A 23106-nucleotide genomic window follows, 5' to 3' on the forward strand; every position below is an offset into this window, starting at 1 on the left:
TGTCCATCGCTTATGCCTGCCCATACCATAACCCCCCCCCCGTCACCATGGGGCCCTCTGTTCACAACGTTGACATCAGCAAACGTTGACACCGCTCGCCCACACGACGCCATACATGCGAAGAGGATGGGTTAATTTATTTATTATATTTCTTTAAATTGTGTGCACTTCTTCAGATTCTTCTGTATTTTTAGTATGTGTATGTGCTGTGAAAATTCTTTGTCTATATATTCTGTCAGTAAATTATAATTGTTGTAGTCAGCACCATTTCACCAGGTCAAATTCTTGGTGCATAGGCCCATTGGTGAATGAAGGTAATTCTGATTCTGAAAGCCAATGCTTTACTACTTGAAATGTTGATTGCAATTATACTCCAGTGATGCATTTTTTATCATGGATGTCTGGTTTCAAGTAGAGTTAGAGAGTGAGTGCATCAATTTCTCTCTACATTCAATGCCATGTGTTCAAATCCAATCCAATTGTATTGGTCACCTACACTTCTCTACTGCAATTGGACAAACCACACCCCTTTCATGTTGCACCAAAACACAGCCATTACTTGTTCTTCTCCCAGAATGCACCTCGCTGTGCAGTGACGATGAGCACAACAACAAAACACAGCTAGCTGCAGAATAGGGTGTTAGCTTGCTAGCTACTTGAAATAAACATTAGCTGGTGTTACACAACCCATGGCGAAGAAAATAGATCAGTGACAAGCGAAATGAGAAACCATAAAAATGTGTACATAGCAATATGAATCGACCGTAAAAACTAAGATTGAGTCAGCTACATTAAAGACTAGATAATCATACCTCATAGCTAACTAACAACATTTTCGGCTAGTTTTCTAAAACTAGCTAGCGTTAGCGCTATGCCATTCAAGCTAAACCAAGTTAGCCAGCTAGCTCGCCAAGGCGGGGGAAAGGATTGGAGTAAACAACAACGGTAAGAATAGGTTTCTCATTGCTAGACATGTCAGTCATATAAAATTACATACCGACCGCTTCACTGTCATGGGTGTAAACTTAAAAGAAAGATATGGCTAGTTAGCCAATGTTAGCTAACCTAGCTAACGTTACCTAAGTTGATGAGAAATGGCGTTAATCTAGCCAGCTATTAAAACCGTCAGAGGAAACTAAATGATTTAAACCAGACATGTATTAGTTAATTCGTTAACCAGCTAGTTATGTCGATAGTAATCAATGTATGTTATATTTGCATGTCCCTTTGTCGTCTTTCCTTTGTCCATCTAGCTAACGTTAGCTAGCTACTAGCTAGCTAATGGTCTGTTAAGTTACGCACGCGCATAAAGTACTAACGAACTAAAGCTTTCTAGCCACCGACTGTGTCAAGCAAGGCCTCGTAGCTGATCGTCGGAGAGCCATAGCTTTCCCCGCAGGTACTTGCCACTTTCGGTAACTAGCCAACGAACGTTAGATTGCTACAGCGCATTCATTGACCCAGGGCGTATTTCCCCAATACTTTTACGTGTGTTGTGTTGGGGCCGACCAAACCACAGCAGAATGCCATTAAGTTATCTAATTTAGCTGTCAACTAGCCATTGTGATAGTGTCTAGCCAAGTGTCAAGGTGAGACAGGCGTTATCTTGTTTACAACGTGAATAGCCAACTTAGAATGCTAGTTCGCCGATGGTAGCTTTTGCTAGCTTGTTACCTAACCTAGCTAATTTAATAGCCAACATGACTCAGCCTGTAACGTTAGCTACAGCACTTGACTGCCTATATAATATAGTGTGTGTGTCCATTAACATTTCTCATGAGAGAAATTTTGCTGGGCAAAGCAGCAACGTCTATATATTAATGTTACAACTAGCAAAACGTATATGGTCGAGTTCAAGTTTAGGCTAGAAGCCCCACGTCTGTGGCTGCTTTTCAGTTCTCACCTTTGAAAATATCGAAATACATTGCTAAAACACGTGTATGCAATCGCATGTAGCTAGAAGTTACATGTTCGTGAGGGAAATGGCAAATTATTCCAAAGTCTTTTGTAAAGTCTTTTGTTCGTATTTCATTTATATGTTTTGGATAAGCCTTATGTGATACAGGCCAACTAACGTTAGATTATGTAGTTTATGTGTCAATAAATGTATTTGGTGGACCTTGTAGCTTCCAGTAATGAATAGTATACAGTCGCAACCAAAAGTCAATACTTATTGGACCTTTTTTTGTCTTACACAGGGTGGTGTTGAATGACTAAATGATCAAGATAAAGGAGTGTGACGATCGCTGGAGGATTCGACATGAAGTTGTATGTGTTCCAGGTCAACAATGGAAGCACTCTGGCATTTGACACAGAGCTCGCTGTCCAAACGTAAGAGCCATTTAAAGAAAAATCTTTCAGATGACCTACATCCATTTTCAATTTATCTCAGTCAAAACAGAAAATGTAATGTATGCTTAAATCAAAAAAAGTTGTCTGAATTTGATCATATGGCCCTCATGTCTTGCAGTGTGTTGGACCTCAAACATGCCATCCAGGTCAAATACAAGATTGCAACCCAGCATCAAGTTCTGGTTGTCAATGGAGGGGAGTGTATGGTTGCAGAGAGGAGAGTCTGCAGCTACAGTGCCGGCACTGTAAGTTTGCACCATTTGGAATCATTGTTTGTTTTTTTATAACAATTATGTTGCATAAAGGAGCTAGTTTTGACGTAAACAACATTTGGTGACAGTTTTCTGAAGCCGCTGTGCAAGATGTTGAATTGAAGAAAACGTTATTATTCTAGACGTGTTCAGTTCAAGTGTCTTGACAGATTGTGCTTTTTTTTTGCACAGGACACCAACCCCATATTCCTGTTCAACAAAGAGATGATTTTGTGTGACCGGGCTCCGACGATCCCTAAAACCACCTTCTCTATTGAGAATGAGATGGAGCTCAAGGTGGAGGAGTCACTAATGATGCCAGCAGTCTTTCACACCGTTGCCTCACGAACACAACTTGCTGTGGTAAATGTTTTGTTTGTTCTGGCGCAGATACTACTTTCTCAAAATAAGCCACCAATGTTGCTGTCCCTTGTTTCACCATGCTACAACATTAAAATCAGATATGAAAATGTAATCTTCTCAATATTCGAGTCAGGAAAGCTAATGGAACTTATGATTGTTTTGTAATTTCTAGTGTGTTCTAATTTTCTTTTGCTTCTCCAGGAAATGTTTGAAGTCGCCAAGAAACTTTGCTCTTTCTGCGAACGCCTGGTTCATGATGAACACCTCCAACACCAAGGTTGGGCTGCTATCATGGCAAACCTGGATGACTGCACCCTGTCTTATCAGAAGCTACTGTGGAAATTTGACACGGCGTACATTAATTATCAACAAGAATTTGAGGATATCAAATTGAAACTGACAAAGTAAGTGACCCCCCTGCATAAAATTAAGTTCAATGCAATTTGAAAGGGGTGGGTGGGGTATGAATGAAACAAATATATGGAAGGATTGTCCTGCTGTGACAGTATAGTCAATAGGTTAAATTTCAATTAATTATTCAGGTTAAATACATATTTCTCACAGAGAATGTGCCTTTTAAGGTTAGATTTTTGCAGGTGTGTGGCATACCACACTGGCACATGTGGAATCATCAGCTAAGTACGTTTCCCATGTCCCTCTCTGCTGTGCCACACTTGCCTTAATTAATCTGTATCCAAAGACCGTGCCACTTGTGACCTGTATCCAAAGATCTAAATTCTATGGGTGTGAACTGACATTTAACATGTACATTTTTAGACTGGGGACAGCAGTTTCAGTCATGGCCAATATCCCCCTGCTGGAGTGTCTGACCCGCCACAGCTACAAAGAATGCATAGAGAAGTCCTGCTCTACTCCAAACAAGGACTCTGACGAGACCGAGGAGGAGAAGTCCACTGACTCGGTGCTCTGCCCCTCCCCCACCAAGCTACCTGCATCGTTCTCTGCTCCGGGGGCGGGGGACTCGCCAGACACCGCCGAAGCCCAGGAAAGCAGTGAGATGACGGACAGTAGTGGGCTGAGGGCAGCCCTGCAAGAGGCAGACTCTCCAGAGAGGGCCAACCCCCTGTCCTTCAACGTCACATTGCTGGACTGGATAAATGTTCAAGACCGGCCCAATGACGTGGAATCAGTCGTGAGGAAATGCTTTGACTCCATCAATAGGGTGAGTCGCTGTTGTATGTTTCTGTCTGTTTTTTCTGTTATGTTTGTCTCTTTGTTTCTGTGTGGCTGAATTGGTCTCTGTCAGTGGAGTGGTCTTGCCATGACTACTAAATGAATCAACATTGGGTGTAAATTCATTTATGAGAGTCTATTCAGTGATGTGTCTTGGTTGTAAAATGCAAAGAAACACAGACAAAATGGAACCATAATGTAAATGTCCTTTCTATTTCAGCTCGACCCACGGGTCATTCAACCATTCTTAGCGGAATGTCGAGACACGATTGCCAAACTGGATAATCAGAACATGAAAGCCATCAAAGGACTTGAGGACAGGTTATACGCTCTAGACCAAATGATAGCGAGCTGTAAAAAGTTGGTCAATGAACAGAAGGAACTTGCTCAGGTATGCAAAATAAGGTGTGATCTAAATTATGTAATATCAATGGTGAATAACGCACTGTATAAAATGTGCCTATTCATTCACATACTGTATGATGTACTGTATAATGCAATCCAGCTGAAAACGTGTGAATGAAATATGTAAAACTAAAGTCACTTGTCTATCTGTTGGCTGTTAGGGCTTTCTGGCCAATCAGAAGCGTGCTGAGAACCTGAAGGATACGTCCGTGCTGCCTGACCTGTGTCTCAGTCACGCCAATCAGCTGATGATCATGCTGACCAACCACAGGAAGCTTCTGGACATCAAACAGAAGTGCACCACTGCCAAACAGGAGCTGGCGAACAACCTACAAGTTCGTCTCAAGTAAGGCATCTGTTAATTCCTCTCATTTATTTTTTCTGTCTCTCTTTTGGTGCATCTTTATTCCTTTTGAGCAATGCAGCAAACCAAAATCACTCCAATAAATACACCATAAGTGATCATGTGCAAGCCATGTAAATCACTTTTCTATATATGCAAGCCAAGCTAACACTGACCCTAACCATTGTGAATGTAGATGGTGCTGCTACGTGATGCTGCACGCGGACCAGGATGGGGAGAAGCTGCAGGCCCTGCTGAGGCTGTTGACCGAGCTGATGGAGAGAGTCCGGGTGGTGGACGCCCTCAGCACCGTGCCTCAGATGTACTGCCTGGCCGTGGTGGAGGTGGTTCGCAGGAAGCTCTTCATCGGCCACTACAGAGAGGTCAGTCAGAGCACAGGACCCACTCACGGCCCCTTTTCAAAACCCAAGGCCAGCCCACGTCTCTCTTCAGTCCCTACTTGCAGACCTACTGTAACACGAGCCTCAACCTCCGGCCAGGCCTACAGATATGCTAGGAACTCAAACAATTGGATGAAAAACGGTGTAAATTGTGCTCTTCTGTTATCTCTCTTCTCAGTGGGCCTGTGCTCTCGTGAAGGATGGAAAGCATCTGTATGAGACCGAGAAGTATAAAAGGGAAACGTTTGGCAAGTTGTTTAGTAAGTTCCTTTTTAAAAGTCCTATTTGCTGATTTTTTTTTTTTACAAGTATCCCCTCTGAAATGAACATCCATTAATTCAAACCCAACAGCTGAGCTTTGATCCTCTTTGCAGGGAAATGTTTTCTCCGAAATCGGTTGTTTAGAGGACTTGACTCGTGGCCCCCCACTTCATTTTGCGTAAGTAGTCAGTCACTTACCGTGTTCTATGAACGTCTATTTCATTTCCAAAATGTTATAATCCAACCCATTTCTCTCTTGTTTTTGTTGTCTCTTATTGTGTAGACAAGAAAGCCCAGAAAGTTTGACTTTGAGCTTCCCGATATTTCCCTTGGTGACCTGCAGTACTTAAAGACCTGTTGTCCTACAGAGGTGCAGCCTTTCCTCAGGTAGGCCGTGGTTCCCCTCACGTGCATAGTAAAGAAATAACCATGTCTTGTAACTTGGCACGGTTAATCGAATATCCTAACGGACGTTGGTATTCAATTACTTGAGCGAGTGTTCTTTTTTTGGAGAAAAACGACTGTAGGCCTATTATAACATCAAAAAACTTTGTCTAGATGAAATAATCCGTGTGACATTTTTACCGACAAGGATATACCATGACATTTTACATTGTACATTTAATAAAACAAACTTCTTTTAAACCTTTACACTCGTACCCCTATACATATTGAAAATGGCAGATTTGTACTTTGATAAACGCCTAAATTGGAACTCAGTGGCTGAACAGTAACATGCGTCACATGACTTCAGAGCTCTGCACTTCACAGCGCTGTATGGACTTTGACTGACAGGCTTTCTGAACTTGAGCACCTCGCGAGACAAGAAGGCCTCCATCCCTCCCGCTAATTGGGCAACTTTAGCAATTGTTTTGTTGTCTTGATTTTGGAAATGCTGTAAATGAAGAGGACTGTGTATTTTGAAAGAGGAGACATTGAGGATTATAGTAAATACTGCTTTGATGTCATACAAGCAAGCCAAACACTGAGTCCAAATGTGCACTTGGTATTTCCATATCAAAAACTCATGTCATGGACATTGTCAACGTTTATGATCACCGTTTGATGTACAGTTACAAGATGACATGGTGCCATGTGCATTTGCTTCGTTATGAGTCAATAGCCCAAAAATCGTTTTTCTCGCATTTCTACTATCCGGATATCTGAAAAAATGTCAGGATATTATTTGAGTAATATAATAATTTCCAGTGTTCATCCCTACTTATTACAGGCCTACTACCTGTATGATTAGTTTACTTGTGAACACTTGGCTGTATTCTCTGTTGCAATATTCAGTGCAATAGCCCTGGGAGACTGTCCATTTTGTATTGGAGTAAAGTTAGTCCCATGTTTCTTTCCCTTAGGGTTCCAACACTGTGTGATTTTGAGCCTTTGCATCTGCATGTGGAGATGCTTCAACAGTTGGTCCTTGCTTCTCAAGCTGCAAGTGTGGATGAGATGTCTCAAACTATCACCGATTTACTCAGCGAACAAAGGGTAATGACAAATTACAGTGGAATATGGAATGGCAGCTATCTAAAAGCACAGTAAACACTGTCCCTTTAGTGCATATTCTCCACTCACTCCCCTTCTTATTTCTGTTCCTCCAGGGGTCGTGCAGCCAGAGTGCTCAGAGATCCACGGCAGCGGTGACCCCACAGTCCGACAGCACCCCAGGGACTTCCTCCCCCAAGACCCCCTCCTCTCTCAGTCTCCCGGGGCCCCCCTGCCAGCCCCTCCCTGGCCCCACCGCCCTGGAGGACCTGTCCCCGGACAGCATCGATGCCCAAACCTTTGACTTCGAGACAATTGGCCACCCCAACATGGACCCCGTCCTGCAGCAGGCCGGCTCCCTGGACCTGGACTCCCTGGCTGAGAGCCCCGAGTCAGACTTCTTGTCGGCGGTCAACGAGTTTGTGATCGAAAACTCGCCCACCCCCATCAGCGACCCCACCAGCCCAGAGATGATGGTGGAGTCGCTGTACTCGTCGGTCATCAACGCCATTGACAGCAAGCGCATGCATGACACCACCACATTAGAGAGGGAAAACTCCAAGTTGGCTACGCTGAATCTGAGCATCGAGAAGTACCGCTCTGCTGCCGAGGAGTCCCAGGCCAACTTGCGGAGCGTCAAGGATGACCTGTACCGCTTCAGAGGCCTGGTGCTGAAGGAGCAGCGAGACTTTGGCTTCGCCCTGAAGACCATGACCATTGAGGTGCGCAACATGGTGGACACCATCCGTAAGAGGGAGGAGGAGGAGCTGAGGGAGCAGCACCAGGCCGAGCTCCTCTCTGTGCAGCAGGACCACGAGAAGCAACTTCAGACCCTGACGGAGGAGAACCGGGTCAACCGGAACATCGTGAAAGACGTGCAGCGGGCCATGCTGGAGCTGGAGGGGTTGCTGGAGCGCAAGGAGAAGGAGCTGACCCAGCTCGAGGCTGAGAGGCAGTGCTGGACCGAGGCGGAGAGCGGACACACTCAGAGCCTCAGTGTCCTGGAGCAGAAAATCAGCGATCAGGCCCAAGATGTGCTGACTGTGGCTGCCTCCAGAGACTCCCTGTACAGCCAGTTGGAGACACTCCACATTGAGATCGAGCGCGGCCAGCAGAAGATCCGCCAGGAGCTGGAGGGGGCAGAGCAGGTCCACCTGCAGGAACTGGAGGAGAGGATGAGGCAGCAGCACCAGACCCAGCTAGACACCCTGGCCCGGGAGAACCAGGAGGCCATGGAGTGCCTGGCAATGGTGAACAGGGTCAAGCTGAGTGAGGTCGCAGACCGCCACGCCGCCTCTCTGACAGAGAGGGACGGCCAGCTGAGGGACCTGGAGTCCCGGGCAACTGAGCTGGCTGACCTACGCTGCAAGCTGGAGGTGGAGCTGGCCCTGAAGGAGTCAGAGATGGAGGTTGTGAGGCTTCTCTACGAGGAGGCCAAGCAGGGGCAGCAGGAAGCCAACGTGAGGAAGGCTACTGTAGAGGCAGAGACCCAGTCCCTCAACGAACAGCTAGTTCAGGTCAACGGGCAGCTGCATGCTAAGAACGAAGAGTACGAGAAGGGCCTGGCCGAGCTCCGGACGCTGATGCTCATGGAGAAAGACCAGTGCATCTCGGAGCTGGTGGGCAGGCACGAGGAAGAGAGGAACCAGCGCCGCAGCGAGCTGACCGCCTTGCAGCAGCAGGCCCAGGACGCAGGAAGGAGCCACGCAGAACAGCTGCAGAACCTCCAACTAGACCTCGACCTGCAGACGGCAGCACTGCGCAACGATAAGGAAGTGCAGCAGAGGAGTTTTGAGGAGCAGGAGCAACACTTGAGGACTGTTATCTGCGATTTGCAGACAGAAAATGATCTGCTCACCAAAAGATTAGAGCAGGACACCCAAGCAGCCCAGGAACGTTTGGAGAAAGAGGAGTCCTTGAAGGCTGCAGTACCAGATGCCTTCAAAGACTTTGAGCAACAAAAGGAGGAGATGGAGAAAAGACTTCTAGACAAAATTAGACAACTTGAAAATGAGCTTCGGGAAAGACAATCCTCAGAAAGGTAAGAGAGACGCATGTACCACTGTTACCAGGTAACCGATAACTGTGATTTGTAATAAACATTTAATCAGCCTTGTAATGAACAAGATGACTAGTTTTAGAGTTCGTTCCCTACAATTTTGCAAGTTTGCTGAAATTCTACACATTTTGCCATTGGGCTGAGAGAGATGATTTAGCAATGGTATAGATCATTTCAGTCAATTCTACACATTTTCCCATACGCTGGAGTGAAAAATGTGCTGTTTTACAGCTAATTTCCAGTAATTCTACACATTTTGCCATAGGGTGGAGAGAGATGTTTACAGTTTTTTTATATAGGATATCTGAGTGAGAGTGACTAACAAATCAATGGAGGTCGATGATTCGTCCATGATTACTACAAGTTTAAATAGCTGGCTAGACTAATTTACCAATATACAAAATGTTAGCTGACATGGGCTAATTGAGTGACTGTCACTAACCGTGTTTTCATCCACAGTTTTTATGCGAGTAAAGTCACACTGTATATAAAAATGTAAAAAATCAGCTGTGATGGAAACAGGAAGTTTCGGTACAATTTTCTAAATGCCGACAGATAATTTATTTGTTCGACATGGTGGGATCTATTTGTCTGTCAAATTAATTATGCCAGAAATGGCAGTGGAAAAGCCTTTATGTGCAAATATTGATATAATAACCATCATCTCGAGGTCAACTTGGGGGGTCTATGATATGGTGTGTGATCCTCCCACTACGACTTGGGAAATGCAGTTTATTAGGCTACAGATGGAATAAGTTATGACAAACTTCACAGGGTGGTGAAAGTGTATGGTGATGAACTTGATGCTCCTTCAAAAAAAAAAAAAAAATGATCGAGGGTCTTATTCTGATGACATGATGATCGATGCTTGCCTGCCATTTGTCAAATAAAAATATCCATAGTAAACGCATCACGTAGACGAGCCTACCCGCACAGCACCTGCGACCAGAGTAGGCACATTTGCTATTTAACGCAAAGACAAAACAACCGGTAGAGTTTAAAATGCGGTGGAAACACATTTAACTTTTAGATTTTTATTCAAACTTAACCCCTTTAGCATCCGCCCCCCCTTTTAAAATATTTTTTTGTTGTTGCCTAAAATGACACCCAGATCTAACTGCCTCTAACTCAGTCCCTGAAGCAAGGATATGCATATTATTGGTACCATTTTGAAATGAAAGACTTTGAAGTTTGTGGAAATGTGAAATGAATGTAGGAGAATATAACACAATAGATCTGGTCAAAGATAATACAAAGGATTATCTTTGTACTGTCTTTGAAATGCAAGAGAGAGGCCATGATGTATTATTCCAGCCCAGTTGAAAATTAGATTTTGCCCACTAGATTTGGGAAAATTTGACTGAAAATTGGTTGCCAATTGGGTGGAGACCTAACATAAGAGGGAAAACTGATACACAATCAAATTTAGAAATGTTCCCTTGTGTATTCTAACTCAACAGTAAGTTCAGACCCCGGCTGAGTTAAGATTACACAAACTCGTGTAGACTCCAATTAGCTTTAGTATACACTGAAAATAGATATTTTCTTGTGTTACATAGCTGTGTTTAAGGTTTACATCCTGAAAAAGGCCCAGAAGTGAACACTTAAGGGAACCATAACATGTACTGCGTGCTTTGTCAAGCTTGCAGGCTATCGGATATTTAAAGGGAACATAAAATGATGGGCACTGAGACGAGACAAAAACTCACTAGGAACTCCTCACGACACTAACTTGTGTAGAGTATTTCATTTGACCTGTTGACCTACCTGATGTCTACGGTGTGTGACTTGTCTCTGTTACTTATGTCTCTTTCTATCTCTGTGTGTGTGTGCTACAGAGAGGCGGGGTTGTCAAAGGTGCAGACAGAGGGTCGGGCATCCGAAGCAGGAGCTCCTCTCTCCCTGGACTCTGCCTTGCAGGAGCGTCTGCAGCAGGAGACGGCCTCCCTGCACACCCAGCTGGAGCTCCTGGAGAGGAGGAAGGACGAGGAGATGCAGAACCTCAAGACCTCCCTCATTGCAGAACAACAGGTCCGTGTTGGAATAGTCCTCACATCCTATTCAGAGGGTTCTTCTGTCAATATTGACCGGCACTGAATCTAGGAGCAGAACCATATCGAGATACACTGCAATGTACTTCCTATACTTTGTACTGTAGTTCGTTTTCCTACATTTTCTTTTATAGCTTTTAGCTAAGTGTTTAGCTAAGTGTTTGAGCTTTTTAGCATTTGTCCCGTTACCGTTCTTTTGAGGAGGTCTAATTTTGATTCACTGGCAACTGCAAGCAAACTGACTACAAGTGACCAACACCTGAAATGCTAAAAATAGTCCATTACCTCACTACTACCACTATGTGCCCATGAGGCAGCCTTAGTCAGCCCCTACATGAAAGCAGGTCTGTGAGGCACTGTGTGTGTCATATTATAGCACACAGTGTTCTCATGACCTTGTCTTGCTAGCAAGCAGTCCAAATGGGAATAGGATACAGGTGGCTATGTGACCCTCTTGGAGGAATGGGGTTAAACCACGTTGTTCGTTAGAACACAATGTTTTGCCTCTCAAATTGAAAACTGCACCACAAATACACTGCTCAAAAAAATAAAAGGGAACACTAAAATAACACATCCTAGATCTGAATGAATGAAATATTCTTATTAAATACTTTTTTCTTTACATAGTTGAATGTGCTGACAACAAAATCACACAAATTATCAATGGAAATCAAATTTATCAACCCATGGAGGTCTGGATTTGGAGTCACACTCAAAATTAAAGTGGAAAAACACACTACAGGCTGATCCAACTTTGATATAATGTCCTTAAAACAAGTCAAAATGAGGCTCAGTAGTGTGTGTGGCCTCCACGTGCCTGTATGACCTCTTTACAATGCCTGGGCATGCTCCTGATGAGGTGGCGGATGGTCTCGGGCCCTCATACCACCCTCATGGAGTCTGTTTCTGACCGTTTGAGCAGACACATGCACATTTGTGGCCTGCTGGAGGTAATTTTGCAGGGCTCTGGCAGTGCTCCTCCTGCTCATCCTTACACAAAGGCGGAGGTAGCGGTCCTGCTGCTGGGTTTTTGCCCTCCTACGGCCTCCTCCACGTCTCCTGATGTACTGGCCTGTCTCCTGGTAGCGCCTCCATGCTCTGGACACTACGCTGACAGACACAGCAAACCTTCTTGCCACAGCTCGCATTGATGTGCCATCCTGGATGAGCTGCACTACCTGAGCTACTTGTGTGGGTTGTAGACTCCGTCTCATGCTACCACTAGAGTGAATGCACCGCCATCATTCAAAAGTGACCAAAACATCAGCCAGGAAGCATAGGAACTGAGAAGTGGTCTGTGGTCACCACCTGCAGAACCACTCCTTTTTTGGGGGTGTCTTGCTAATTGCCTATAATTTCCACCTGTTGTCTATTCCATTTGCACAACAGCATGTGACATTTATTGTCAATCAGTGTTGCTTCCTAAGTGGACAGTTTGATTTCACAGAAGTGTGATTGACTTGGAGTTACATTGTGTTGTTTAAGTGTTCCCTTTATTTTTTTGAGCAGTGTATAAACATTTACTACACAATGTTACTTTTTCTATAAATTGGCATTATCATAGGTTATGCTACCAGCCTAAAACCCAGTGGTCCTCCAAGCATAAGATCTTATGGTAAAGCGAGCAGGCTTGATTGACGTCTGTGGTTCTGAGCTGTGGCTCAACCCTCAATTGACTCACTCAGCCTCACCTGTCTCCTGTCTGGTAGTTCTTTGTCCTCTGTGACTGCCTCGTTGTGTTTTACTGCTGCTCTATTGCCTAGGTGTCTGAAAGCCTTCATGTCCCCCTCCTCCCTCCCCCCCAGACTAACTTCAACACTGTTCTGATGAGAGAGAAGCTGAAAAAGGAACAGATCATCAGTGAGCTCACAGAGGAGCTGCGGAAGGTTACCCAGCAGCAGGAGAAGGACAAAGGTACCCGACAGTCACGTACAGCTAGGACACTGAGAGAACAGAATGATTTCTGCCCTTTGAACTCTTAATGGGCTGGATGTGCTGTAACTAGATAGCATTTTCTATGCTTTTATTGTTTTCAGAGGTTATTTTGTTGATTGTATTGAAAGTAAGCCGTGCTGCAGTTCATTCATTAGGGGTGGCAGGTAGCCTAGTGGTTTGAGCGTTGGACTAGTAACCGAAAGGTTGCAAGATCGTTTCCCCGAGCTGGCAAGGTAAGAAATCTGTCGTTCTGCCCCTGAACAAGGCAGTTAACCCACTGTTCCTAGGCCGTCATTGAAAATAAGAATTTGTTCTTACCTAACCTGCCTAGTTAAATAAATGTCAAATAAAAAAATTAATCCTGATATGTTCATTTTGTGTCTTCAGGTCTGATAGAGATGCTGTCTGAGGACCGTGCCATCGTCATGCAGGAGAAGAAGCAGTTGGAGGAGGATCTGAACCGGCTGCGCAGCACAGCCCTGGTGTCCTCTGCCTACTACAGCCCTAACCCCTTAGCTCTAGAGCCCACTGGAGCCGGGGCTAGACTTGGATCTGGAGCTTGTCCTGGACCTGGGACTGAGGTTGGGGCTGGAGCCTGCTCCTCTGAGCTCTTCCCTGACCCAGACAGACTGGCCTCTGTGGCTTCCACCAGAGAGGACGACAGAGTGGACTCGGCTGTGGAGGCCAGCATGGTGACTGTGCAGTAAGCATCCCCCAAACACAAACAATCCAATAAACAGTGATTCAGAAGAACCCCCCGCCCCCCCCCCATCACAGTTAATCTGTCATTTTATAGAAATAAGCTTTGACAGATATACTTCGGCAAAATATTGTTTAAACATATATATATATATAGTATGGAGACATATTTGGTGGTAGTGAGGACTTTGAAGGTGCTCCTTATTGGATAATGAAGATAAATTATGAATATAAGTTGTCATCTTTTAAAGAATGTTGTCAGTTTTAATGTGTAAAAGATTAAAAAAAGGATGTTGAAAGTGCTTGTTTGAGATGGCCAGACAAGGATGGACAAAGTGAGGACAAATAACAGAGAGCGAGGGAGGCTAGGATTGGGAAATGTAAGTTATATTGTTTTTTTCTTCTGTCAACTAACAGTTATGCAGGCTAGCAATCATCATTGCCATCTCAAACAAAAGTCACTTTAAATTCATATTCATGCTTGTTGAATTTTTTTTCTTCTTCCCAGAGTAACTATTTGTTGGAATGATTGTCAAATGTGTTAAAAGCTGTCGCCAAATTGGTCTGCTTATTGGCCCTTTTGTCTCTTTATTAGCGATAACATCCTGATGATGTCGGAGGAGAAACAGCGGATACTGTTACTTGAGAGGGTGAGTAGACATCGAAATGGAACCTGATGAAGTTGGGGTTGGATTGTTGTAGAATTTGACTTGAGCTGTAACATCTTCTGCCATATTTCAGACTTTACACATGAAGGAAGAAGAAAACAAGCGCCTCAGTCAAAGACTGGTAGGTTTTTGTTCACTTTGATGGCTGATTAGAGGAGGAAATGTTGATTTTAATATCATGTGATTGTTTAAGCCCCCCCAAATGAACATGTTTTTTTGCATTCGTTTTTCACTTGGTTACCATGTGTATTGCTTACTTCTAGATATACACTGAGTGTATAAAACATTAGGAACACCTGCTCTTTCCATGACAGACTGACCACGCAAATCCAGGTGAAAGCTAAGAACTCTTATGGAGGTCACCTGTTAAATCCACTTTAATCAGTGTAGTTGAAGAGGAGATTGATTTTTAAAGAAGGCTTTTTAGGCCTTGAGACAATTGAGACATGGATTGTGTTTGTGTGCCATTCAGAGGGGGAATGAGCAAGACAAAATATTTAAGTGCCTTTGAAGGGGGTATGGTAGTAGGTCCAAGGTGCACCGGTTTGAGTGTGTCAAGAACTGCAACGCTGCTGGGTTTTTCACTCTCAACAGGTTCCCATGTGTATCAAGAATGGTCCACTACCCAAAGGACATCCAGCCGTCATTGATGGAAGAGGACAAAGGAGGCTGTCACGAATTGTGCGGAGCAACACACTGGCTACAGTTAGTCCAGTGACAGTCCAGTACAACATTGGTGCACAAATACCCATAAAATAATTCATAACTTGTCATGTCTTGACAAGAATGGGGTATGGCAGCTGATGACCTTACAAAGTTCCACTTCTTTCAGCAAAAAAACTAAAAACTGTTTGCAGTGGGCTGAACGAAAACAAGGAACGAATACACTGGACACTGGAGAATTGAAAAGACATGGTCTGACGAGTCCCCGTTCCTGCTGTTTCATGCTGATGGGATATATATAAAAACCACGAGTACATGCATCCGTCATACCGCGTGTCAACTTTGCAGAAAGTTGGGGGTGTGATGGTGTGATTTCAAGGCACACATTGGGCCCCTTGATAAACGTTTGAAAGCCACAGGAAGTCTGAACATCATTGCTAATCATGTGCATCCCTTCATGGCATCAGTGAATCGAGCTGCCAATGTTTTATTTTTTAACAGGATAATGCCCCATGCCATAACGCTAGGATTGTACAGGAATGGTTCTGCGAACATGAAAGTGAATTCAGCTTCCTGCAGTGGCCTGCCCAGTCACCAGATCTCAATTCAGTTGTGTATCTGTGGGAGGAGATGGAACAAGCTATTTGGATTCCACTACCAGCCAACTTCACACAACTGTGGGAAGCATTGGAGTCAACATGTCCCTAGCATCCCTGTGGAACTCTTTCGAAACCTTGTACAGTCCATGCCCTTGCGAATCAAGGCTGTTCTGAGGGCTGTTCTGAGGTGCAACTCAGTATTCGGAAGGTGTTCCTAATGTTTTATACACTTGGTGAATAGGCCGATATAATTAATTTAGCTTTTGACAGGCTTTATCAGTGTACCCCAAGCTATTTTACCCCACCACCACTAGATGGCAATAGCATCAATGCTTCAATCTCTGTTCAGCAGACCTAGGAGCTTTCTGAGCGGCAACAGTAACATCCTCTATCAAAAGCCTTCTGATAAAGGGGAATCAAAACAATCATACAGGCAGTTTGACATATTGCAGCACTATTGCTCACATACCTAAACAAAAGCATAACAATGCATGCCAAAATGTATCCGTTCCAGCAAGTACATTTCACGCCGCACAACATACGGTACTATTGATGGCTGCTATGCAAAGATCAGTCAGTATACATTTTGGCCAGGAACGCATCCATGGCCAGCAGTGTCAAGAAGATTATCGTCTCACTCTTAACAACCATGACCGTTCTCTCTTTGTAGATGTCTCAAAGCATGTCCTCGGTGTCGTCACGGCATTCTGAGAAAATTGCCATCCGAGAGTAAGCATATGAAGATTGACACACAAAAGTGCTGATGTGTAGTGTATATAGACTCAGTGGCTGTACGTTTTCTCTAGCAAATAAAAGTAAGATACTAGCACCATTTTTGTGTGAAGGTTGACCGCTTTGTCCGTTTCAGTTTCCAGGTTGGTGACTTGGTTCTGATCATCCTCGATGAAAGGCATGACAACTATGTGCTATTCACCGTGGGTCCCACCCTGTACTTCCTCCACTCTGAGTCCCTCACGGCCCTGGACCTCAAACCAGGTCAGAAAATCACTTTTTAATTGTAGGCCTCAATTCTTAAAAAGCATTAAGTTATTATAGAATAAAGTTATAATATACAAAAATGTACAATTTAACTTTTGTTGTATATAATAGACAATTATACTAAGTTATTGTGTAATGTGGTTTTGAAGAGCAAGTTATGTGCAAAAACAAGCAGGTGTCTCTTTACAAGCTGTAAATACTGTTGAATTTATTAACTTGGACAGATAAGTGATTTTGAGTAACCCGTGTCAAAGTTTGTGTACTGAGCATTGGTTTTATTGTGTCGATCACTGACAGATCCTATGTTTACTTCAGCATCAGGAGCCTCAAGACGGCCGTGGGTTCTCGGAAAAGTTATGGAGAAAGAATATTGCCAGGCGAAAAAGGTAAAGTATAGTACTATATAGGTAATGAATTGTAATAGTCTAGTAGTAGAGCACAGTAGCTTTTCTGAATATAGATGGTCATTACAGGAGGTCAAATAATCAATAATTAAAATAAAATAATGAACAATCAAAGGATGACTTTCTAAGAGCACGTATGTGGTGTGTTTCCCATCTTAGGCTCAAAACCGGTTCAAAGTTCCTTTGGGCACCAAGTTCTACAGGGTGAAAGCTGTTCCGTGGAACAAGAAAGTATAGTACAGCCAAGTTATGAGCTGAAATGTATATTTATATTGCATAAAGTTTTAAACACTCACATCATACATCATTTATAGATCTCTTATCAACTTGAAAATGAAAAGAAAGATCATGATCATGGTATTATTTTGGCCTTCAGTTCAACATCTCATCAACCCCGTCTTTTTAAACTAGAGTATTTGTTGTTGTGGACCAAATGCTATTTCTTTATTAGGGCATGGCCCTAAACACTGGCAGAAAGCATTAATACCCGTGCGTTAATTTGAACAAAAACTATTTGAATGTTTATATATTTAGTTCTCATTCATTATCAGCATTTGTCCTCTTTGTGGAAAATAGTTCATCATTATCAGCAATATAATTCAAATGAAAATATACATTTATTGTAAATGTTTATGGATGAATGTTCATGGCATGCATATTGATATATTTTCTTTGGTTTTACTTATCCAGGTAAATGTTGTAGTTGGAAGTGTAGTCAATGCCGTTTGTTACTTATGGCCCTCAGTTAATACTGAAATGTACATTTTGGCTGACTGACGCAAGCAGTCATCATTGCAATCATTGACGATGCACTTTCCAAAAACAATGCTTTTTGTTCATTCAAAAGGGAAGGAATTGTGCTATTAAATCAAATAAATACAGAAAAAACTAACAGCGCAAAACTTCCCGCTATCATAGAATATTGATATGTAGAAAGGAATACTTGTTTTGACTGTGTTTCATGATTGGATGACATTGTACATTACCCATCATTCAAATCACGGAAGTAACAATAAAGGACTGTATTGTAAAATAATTTAGAGTTTTGAAACAATAAAGGATTGATCCCAAATAACTTTACTGCACTTAGTTATTTCAACATAGCAGTTATTTCAACATAAGCAGGTACACAACTGACATACTTGCCCATTACAAAATATACACATATAAGATGTAAAGACAGGACCGATGTTTAAAAAGATGTTTCATAAAAATATGACATTCATTTAACACGATGAGCAACACCTCGGAAGGGCAGCAGTGGAGAGAGTATCATATATCGAATATACCTCAATGACCTGCATATGGGGATTTCAGTGGACACTAATTTATGTAAATCATGTCACTGAGCCGAGCCTGGCTTTGGAATGCTGTTAATTAAGGACATAGGAGGAAATGCTGCTTCTGTAGTTCAAGGACAATCAAGTCATTCAATACGCTCCGTGACCACCTGCCTGTTTAAAAACCAGGCTTGTTGGCTCCTTAAGAAATATAGTAGGCCAATATCTATGCTCACTATCTAAGAACATTTAATTAGAGATTTTCATTGTACTACACCAAAAACATTGAATGTTAAAAGAGACCAAAGAAAAAAGCTCTTTATTGCTATTGATTTATTTTAATGGAATGGTGTAGTCCCCCCCCCAACCATTATGCTCAATTGAAAATGTACAAATAGACAAAACAAAATATGTAACATTTTGATAATAGCAGTTGTTTCCGAAATCGTTGGTTTGGAAATCCATGTAAGTTCGCACAAGCTATAAAGAAATAATTCTTATTTGATTTAGAATTTCTTTTGTGGGAAGCATTAGCTAATGTGGTTGTAGTGTTGGCATGCTATGGCAGGAAACAGACTTCAAAAAGGCTTCAAATCAGGAAGAACGGTGCGGCCCTCATGGAGGAGGAAGCACACCAACATCACTTTCCCAGATCACAGTAGGGTGCATCGCAGCTCTCCCTAACCATGTGGGTCTAGGGGTGTTTTAACAATGTTTAGCTCTATTTTCTCCATTAAGCATAAGCCTGTTGTCACATTTGGACGGCTTCTTCATAAATTGATGGTGTGATTCCTACAAAAAAAATTCAGGACGGGCTTGAATGAGAAAATATGTGACTCTACACACAGAATTCGATGATACCGAGGTGGCCTGGCACGCACCAACCATGTGCACTGGATAGGCTCTTAGTGTAAATGTTTACGACCCCCCTCTGAGCATGGAGCTGCTGGGAGTCGCTCTCATCAGGCACAATTGGATTTTAGCATTGCCATGTTAACGGTCAGCGGTTTAGGATTGTACTCAAACTACACTGAACAAAAACAAAAATATGAATGCAACATGCAACAACTTCAAAGATTTGACTGAGTTACAGGTCATATGAAAAAAATTAGGCCCTAATCTATGGATTTCACATGACTATTGACAATTGTGTTGTCTGTAGCTTATTCCTGCCCATACCATAACCCCACCGCCACCATGGGGCACTCTGTTCACAATGTTGAGAACAGAAAACGGCTCGCCTACACAGCGCCATTTCTAATTGGTCACATACACATGTTTAGCAGATGTTATTGCGGGTGTAGCGAAATGCTTGTGTTCTTAACTCCAACAGTGCAGTAGAATCACAGCGTGCCAGTGTCCATCAAAGGTGAGCATTTGCGCACTAAAGTAGGTTACAACGCCGAACTGCAGTCAGGTCAAGACCCTGGTGAGGACGACGAGCACGCAGATGTGCTTCCCCGAGACTGCTTCTGACAATTTATGCAGATATTCTTTGGGTGTGCAAGCCCACAGTATCATCAGCTGTCTGGGTGGCTGGTCTCAGACAATCCCGCAGGTGAAGGAGCCAGATGTGGAGGTTGTGAGGCCGGTGAGACGTACTGCCAAATTCTTTCAAACGACATTCTCTGGCAACAGCTCTGGTGGACATTCCTGCAGTCGGCATGCCAATTGCACGCTCCCTCAAAACTTGAGACATCTGTGGCATTGTGTTGTATGACAAAACGGCACATTTTAGAGTGGCCTTTTACTGTCCCCGGCACAAGGTGCACCTGTGTAATGATCATGCTGTTCAATCAGCTTCTTGATACGCCAGACCTGTCAGGTGGATGAATTATCTTGGCAAAGGATAAATGCTCAACAACAGGGATGGAAACACATTTGAGAGAAATAATTTTTTTGTAAAAAAAAAATTAAAATCTGCATCTTTTATTTCAGCTCATGAAACATGGGAGCAACACTTTACATGTTGTGTTTAGTTTTTTTGTTCAGTGTAGTTCCATCAGTATCAGTTTGACTGATACCTCTCTCAAATGTGTCTCAACACATCAGCTAAACTATTACCCCAAATAGGCCTATCTACTATCTACTACAGCAATATGAATGAAGAGAAAATGACTGCAATGCAGGAACTTTGAGAGTTATTTGTAATATTATACAACTGCAGTAAATGTACAACCTGTTTTTCCAAAAACATACAAGAAAAAAACATTTTAAAACGTCATATTAGAGATTGGATGCATCATACCCTGAATGTTACCTATGCATAACACAGTAGCAGCTTGTCATATTGAATTGGTCTCTTTAATACCATCAGCGCAACAAGTTGATATGAAAGAAGCATCTCCTCTTGACTGCTCATGTATGAAAGAACAATAATAATCATCAAAGATACTCCAAACTGTAAAATGCAAGGGATAACCAACTACCCCTGCTTTGAAATGGCATATATGAAGAATTATTTCCTCCAGGCTTTTAGTTACGTGTCGTCAGATGCGATTCAAACACTCTAATGTTGTAGAGTTATAGTGACATATCAAAAAGATGAAGTGAAAGACAGCACGCACAATGAATGTCATATTTAGACTGTTAGATTCTAACCTTTGTTACTCATCTCTCTATTTCAAGATCATACATAAGTTGAATGTGATTTTCTTGCCTCTTTGACGCTATAAATTAGATAGAGGGGCAGCAAATAAACAAGTATTATTCACTGAGTAAATATATGCATGAACTCAAAATGGGTAAATGAAAATGAATGGGAAAGCATTATAGCAATCTTATTTTTTCAACATCTAACTGAAGGGTCTGTTGGAGAAGAACCAGTGGCATCGGGAAGGCTGAAACTGCAAATCAAGGAGTAAATAGACTTAATGCCATCAAATTTTCACCTATTCATGATATAAGAATGGGGTTAGGGAAAGAGATTAGGTTATACATCTGCTGTCAGAGACTGGAGAGACCAAGCAGAGAACTTCACCTTAAACAGAATGATCATCAAACAGGCATGTCTCCTATCTTCTCCTTTATTGTCCCTTCTTTCATTCGACTACAGGCACAAACCCAGAGATTTAATACCTGATGAAATGAGCAAGAAATATGAGGGAGTAAGCAGCAATATCTGGATCGTACATTTTCTACCCAGCACATATGAAGAAAAAACACTCACTATTAGTAACACATATTCACATAAATACGGATATTTTGGAATTCAACACTGCTGCTTACTGTGTTGTTACTGCAAATGTACTTCTGATGGCATAGTTTTATACGTAATTACTACCATAGAGATAACTCACCATAGGAAATCGGGGGTTTTGGGGCTCCTGCACTCACTAGGAAGAGACAGTGCGTAGGTTTATTGTTGAGTAGCTGTGCTGTGCCCTAAAGGCAAATATGAGGCAAAGTTTGGTAAGTAACATTGTGGTTAACGAGATTTCTTTCTTATCTTGAGTGCAACAGAAAGTATAACAAAGTATACTATATGCATTTGACGTGCTCTTTAAGTAATTTCCACATTCAGTTCAGAATCGTATGTAATCCTCTCAAATATAGAGTGAACTATTCCATTTGCAAATGAGAATAATTATTCAAATACCACACACAACACTAAATCCCATTGATTTCAGTGCATGACACCATTTTTCCATTTCCTCCTCCCCCGAAACAAAACAGCAAAGAAGCCAGTAAACATTAAATATCTGTTGTTTTATTGGGGTAATCTGGCTGCTTAGTAACTGACAAGTAAAAAAATCTATACAAATAGTTTTTGGAGTGTCTGAAAATAGATAGTCATTTAAACTGTAACTAACAGCCATGCGTTTTCCAGCTGCAGCTGCAGTACAAAACTATGGCAGTGTTGAGGAAATGACACCAGCTTTGATGGGTTGTATAGCTTTTGAGATGAGCCTCTTTATGCCGCTTGCAGTTCCATTATGGCTTTGTTCGAAAGCTTGTTTACCTGCTGATAACATACACTGGTGGATTCAGGAGCACCGATCCAAAATCTGCTGCCAAAGTCACTCAAGTCTCATTGTACCGCAGGAGGAGAAGAATGAAATGTTTACGCGGAGGGGAATGCAAAATGCTAAATGTGAAATCAAACTATGGGACCAATAAGAGATCAGAATAACTTTGCCAAGGTTTTATTTTTAGGCCCAGTTGCAATGCTAGCTTTCTGGAAAACTGTATATAATTTTTTTGCCTGTGTGCTCTCTATGGCTAAGCTTGCACTCTATATTGGGGGGGTTCTATCATTTTTACAAAATGGACAAACATTTATGATAATTGTGGATTCAGTTTTCATGATGAAATTGAATTAAATCATGGATTCAACCAAACAATCTATTCTATACCATGCATCTCATTTGGTCTGTAGGTGATTCATTTTAGAGGAGAAGCTATGTTTGCAGATCAAAGGCCTCCTTTTGCTTTGTATATATAATAACATGGGCATGCAGGACCAGGCCCTCTGTGAGTCATGGCCCCAACATTGGGCCCCACACCCAACCACAGGCAGGTCTCCAGGGGGCCAGCAGGGCCCCCAGACGGCCATCCATGAGGGCCAGGTGACCCTGTCTCTGGGGTTAGCAGGAAACACTAAAGAGGGATGGGTAGAGAGGCTGAGGAGATACTGAGTGTGAGTGTACGAGGCTGGTGACGGCAGCTGTCAATGGTTTGGAAGG

General features: G+C 42.7%; 1 protein-coding gene across 3 annotated transcripts; it reads left to right on the top strand.

The window, feature by feature from the left end:
* Positions 1-583: 583 nt before the first annotated feature.
* rb1cc1 (RB1-inducible coiled-coil 1) lies at positions 584-18213 on the top strand. Of its 3 annotated transcripts, none has more exons than XM_024391365.2 (23): positions 584-945; positions 2199-2331; positions 2471-2597; positions 2796-2966; positions 3168-3370; positions 3744-4149; positions 4381-4551; positions 4727-4911; positions 5105-5291; positions 5488-5569; positions 5684-5748; positions 5854-5957; positions 6935-7067; positions 7181-9105; positions 10962-11154; positions 12980-13088; positions 13497-13812; positions 14404-14458; positions 14550-14597; positions 16409-16467; positions 16607-16734; positions 17035-17123; positions 17301-18213. In XM_024391365.2, exons 2-23 carry the CDS (start codon positions 2261-2263, stop codon positions 17376-17378), a joined length of 4905 nt encoding a protein of 1634 aa, XP_024247133.1. In that variant the 5' UTR covers positions 584-945; positions 2199-2260; the 3' UTR covers positions 17379-18213. The 3 variants fall into 3 exon arrangements, with proteins under 3 accessions (XP_024247133.1, XP_024247135.1, XP_024247134.1); XM_024391367.2 differs by having other exon boundaries at positions 17053-17123; XM_024391366.2 differs by lacking the exon at positions 584-945 and adding an exon at positions 1312-1399.
* Positions 18214-23106: the final 4893 nt, after the last annotated feature.

This window comes from Oncorhynchus tshawytscha, linkage group LG28 (assembly GCF_018296145.1).
Source record: "Oncorhynchus tshawytscha isolate Ot180627B linkage group LG28, Otsh_v2.0, whole genome shotgun sequence".
Lineage (NCBI taxonomy): Eukaryota > Metazoa > Chordata > Actinopteri > Salmoniformes > Salmonidae > Oncorhynchus > Oncorhynchus tshawytscha.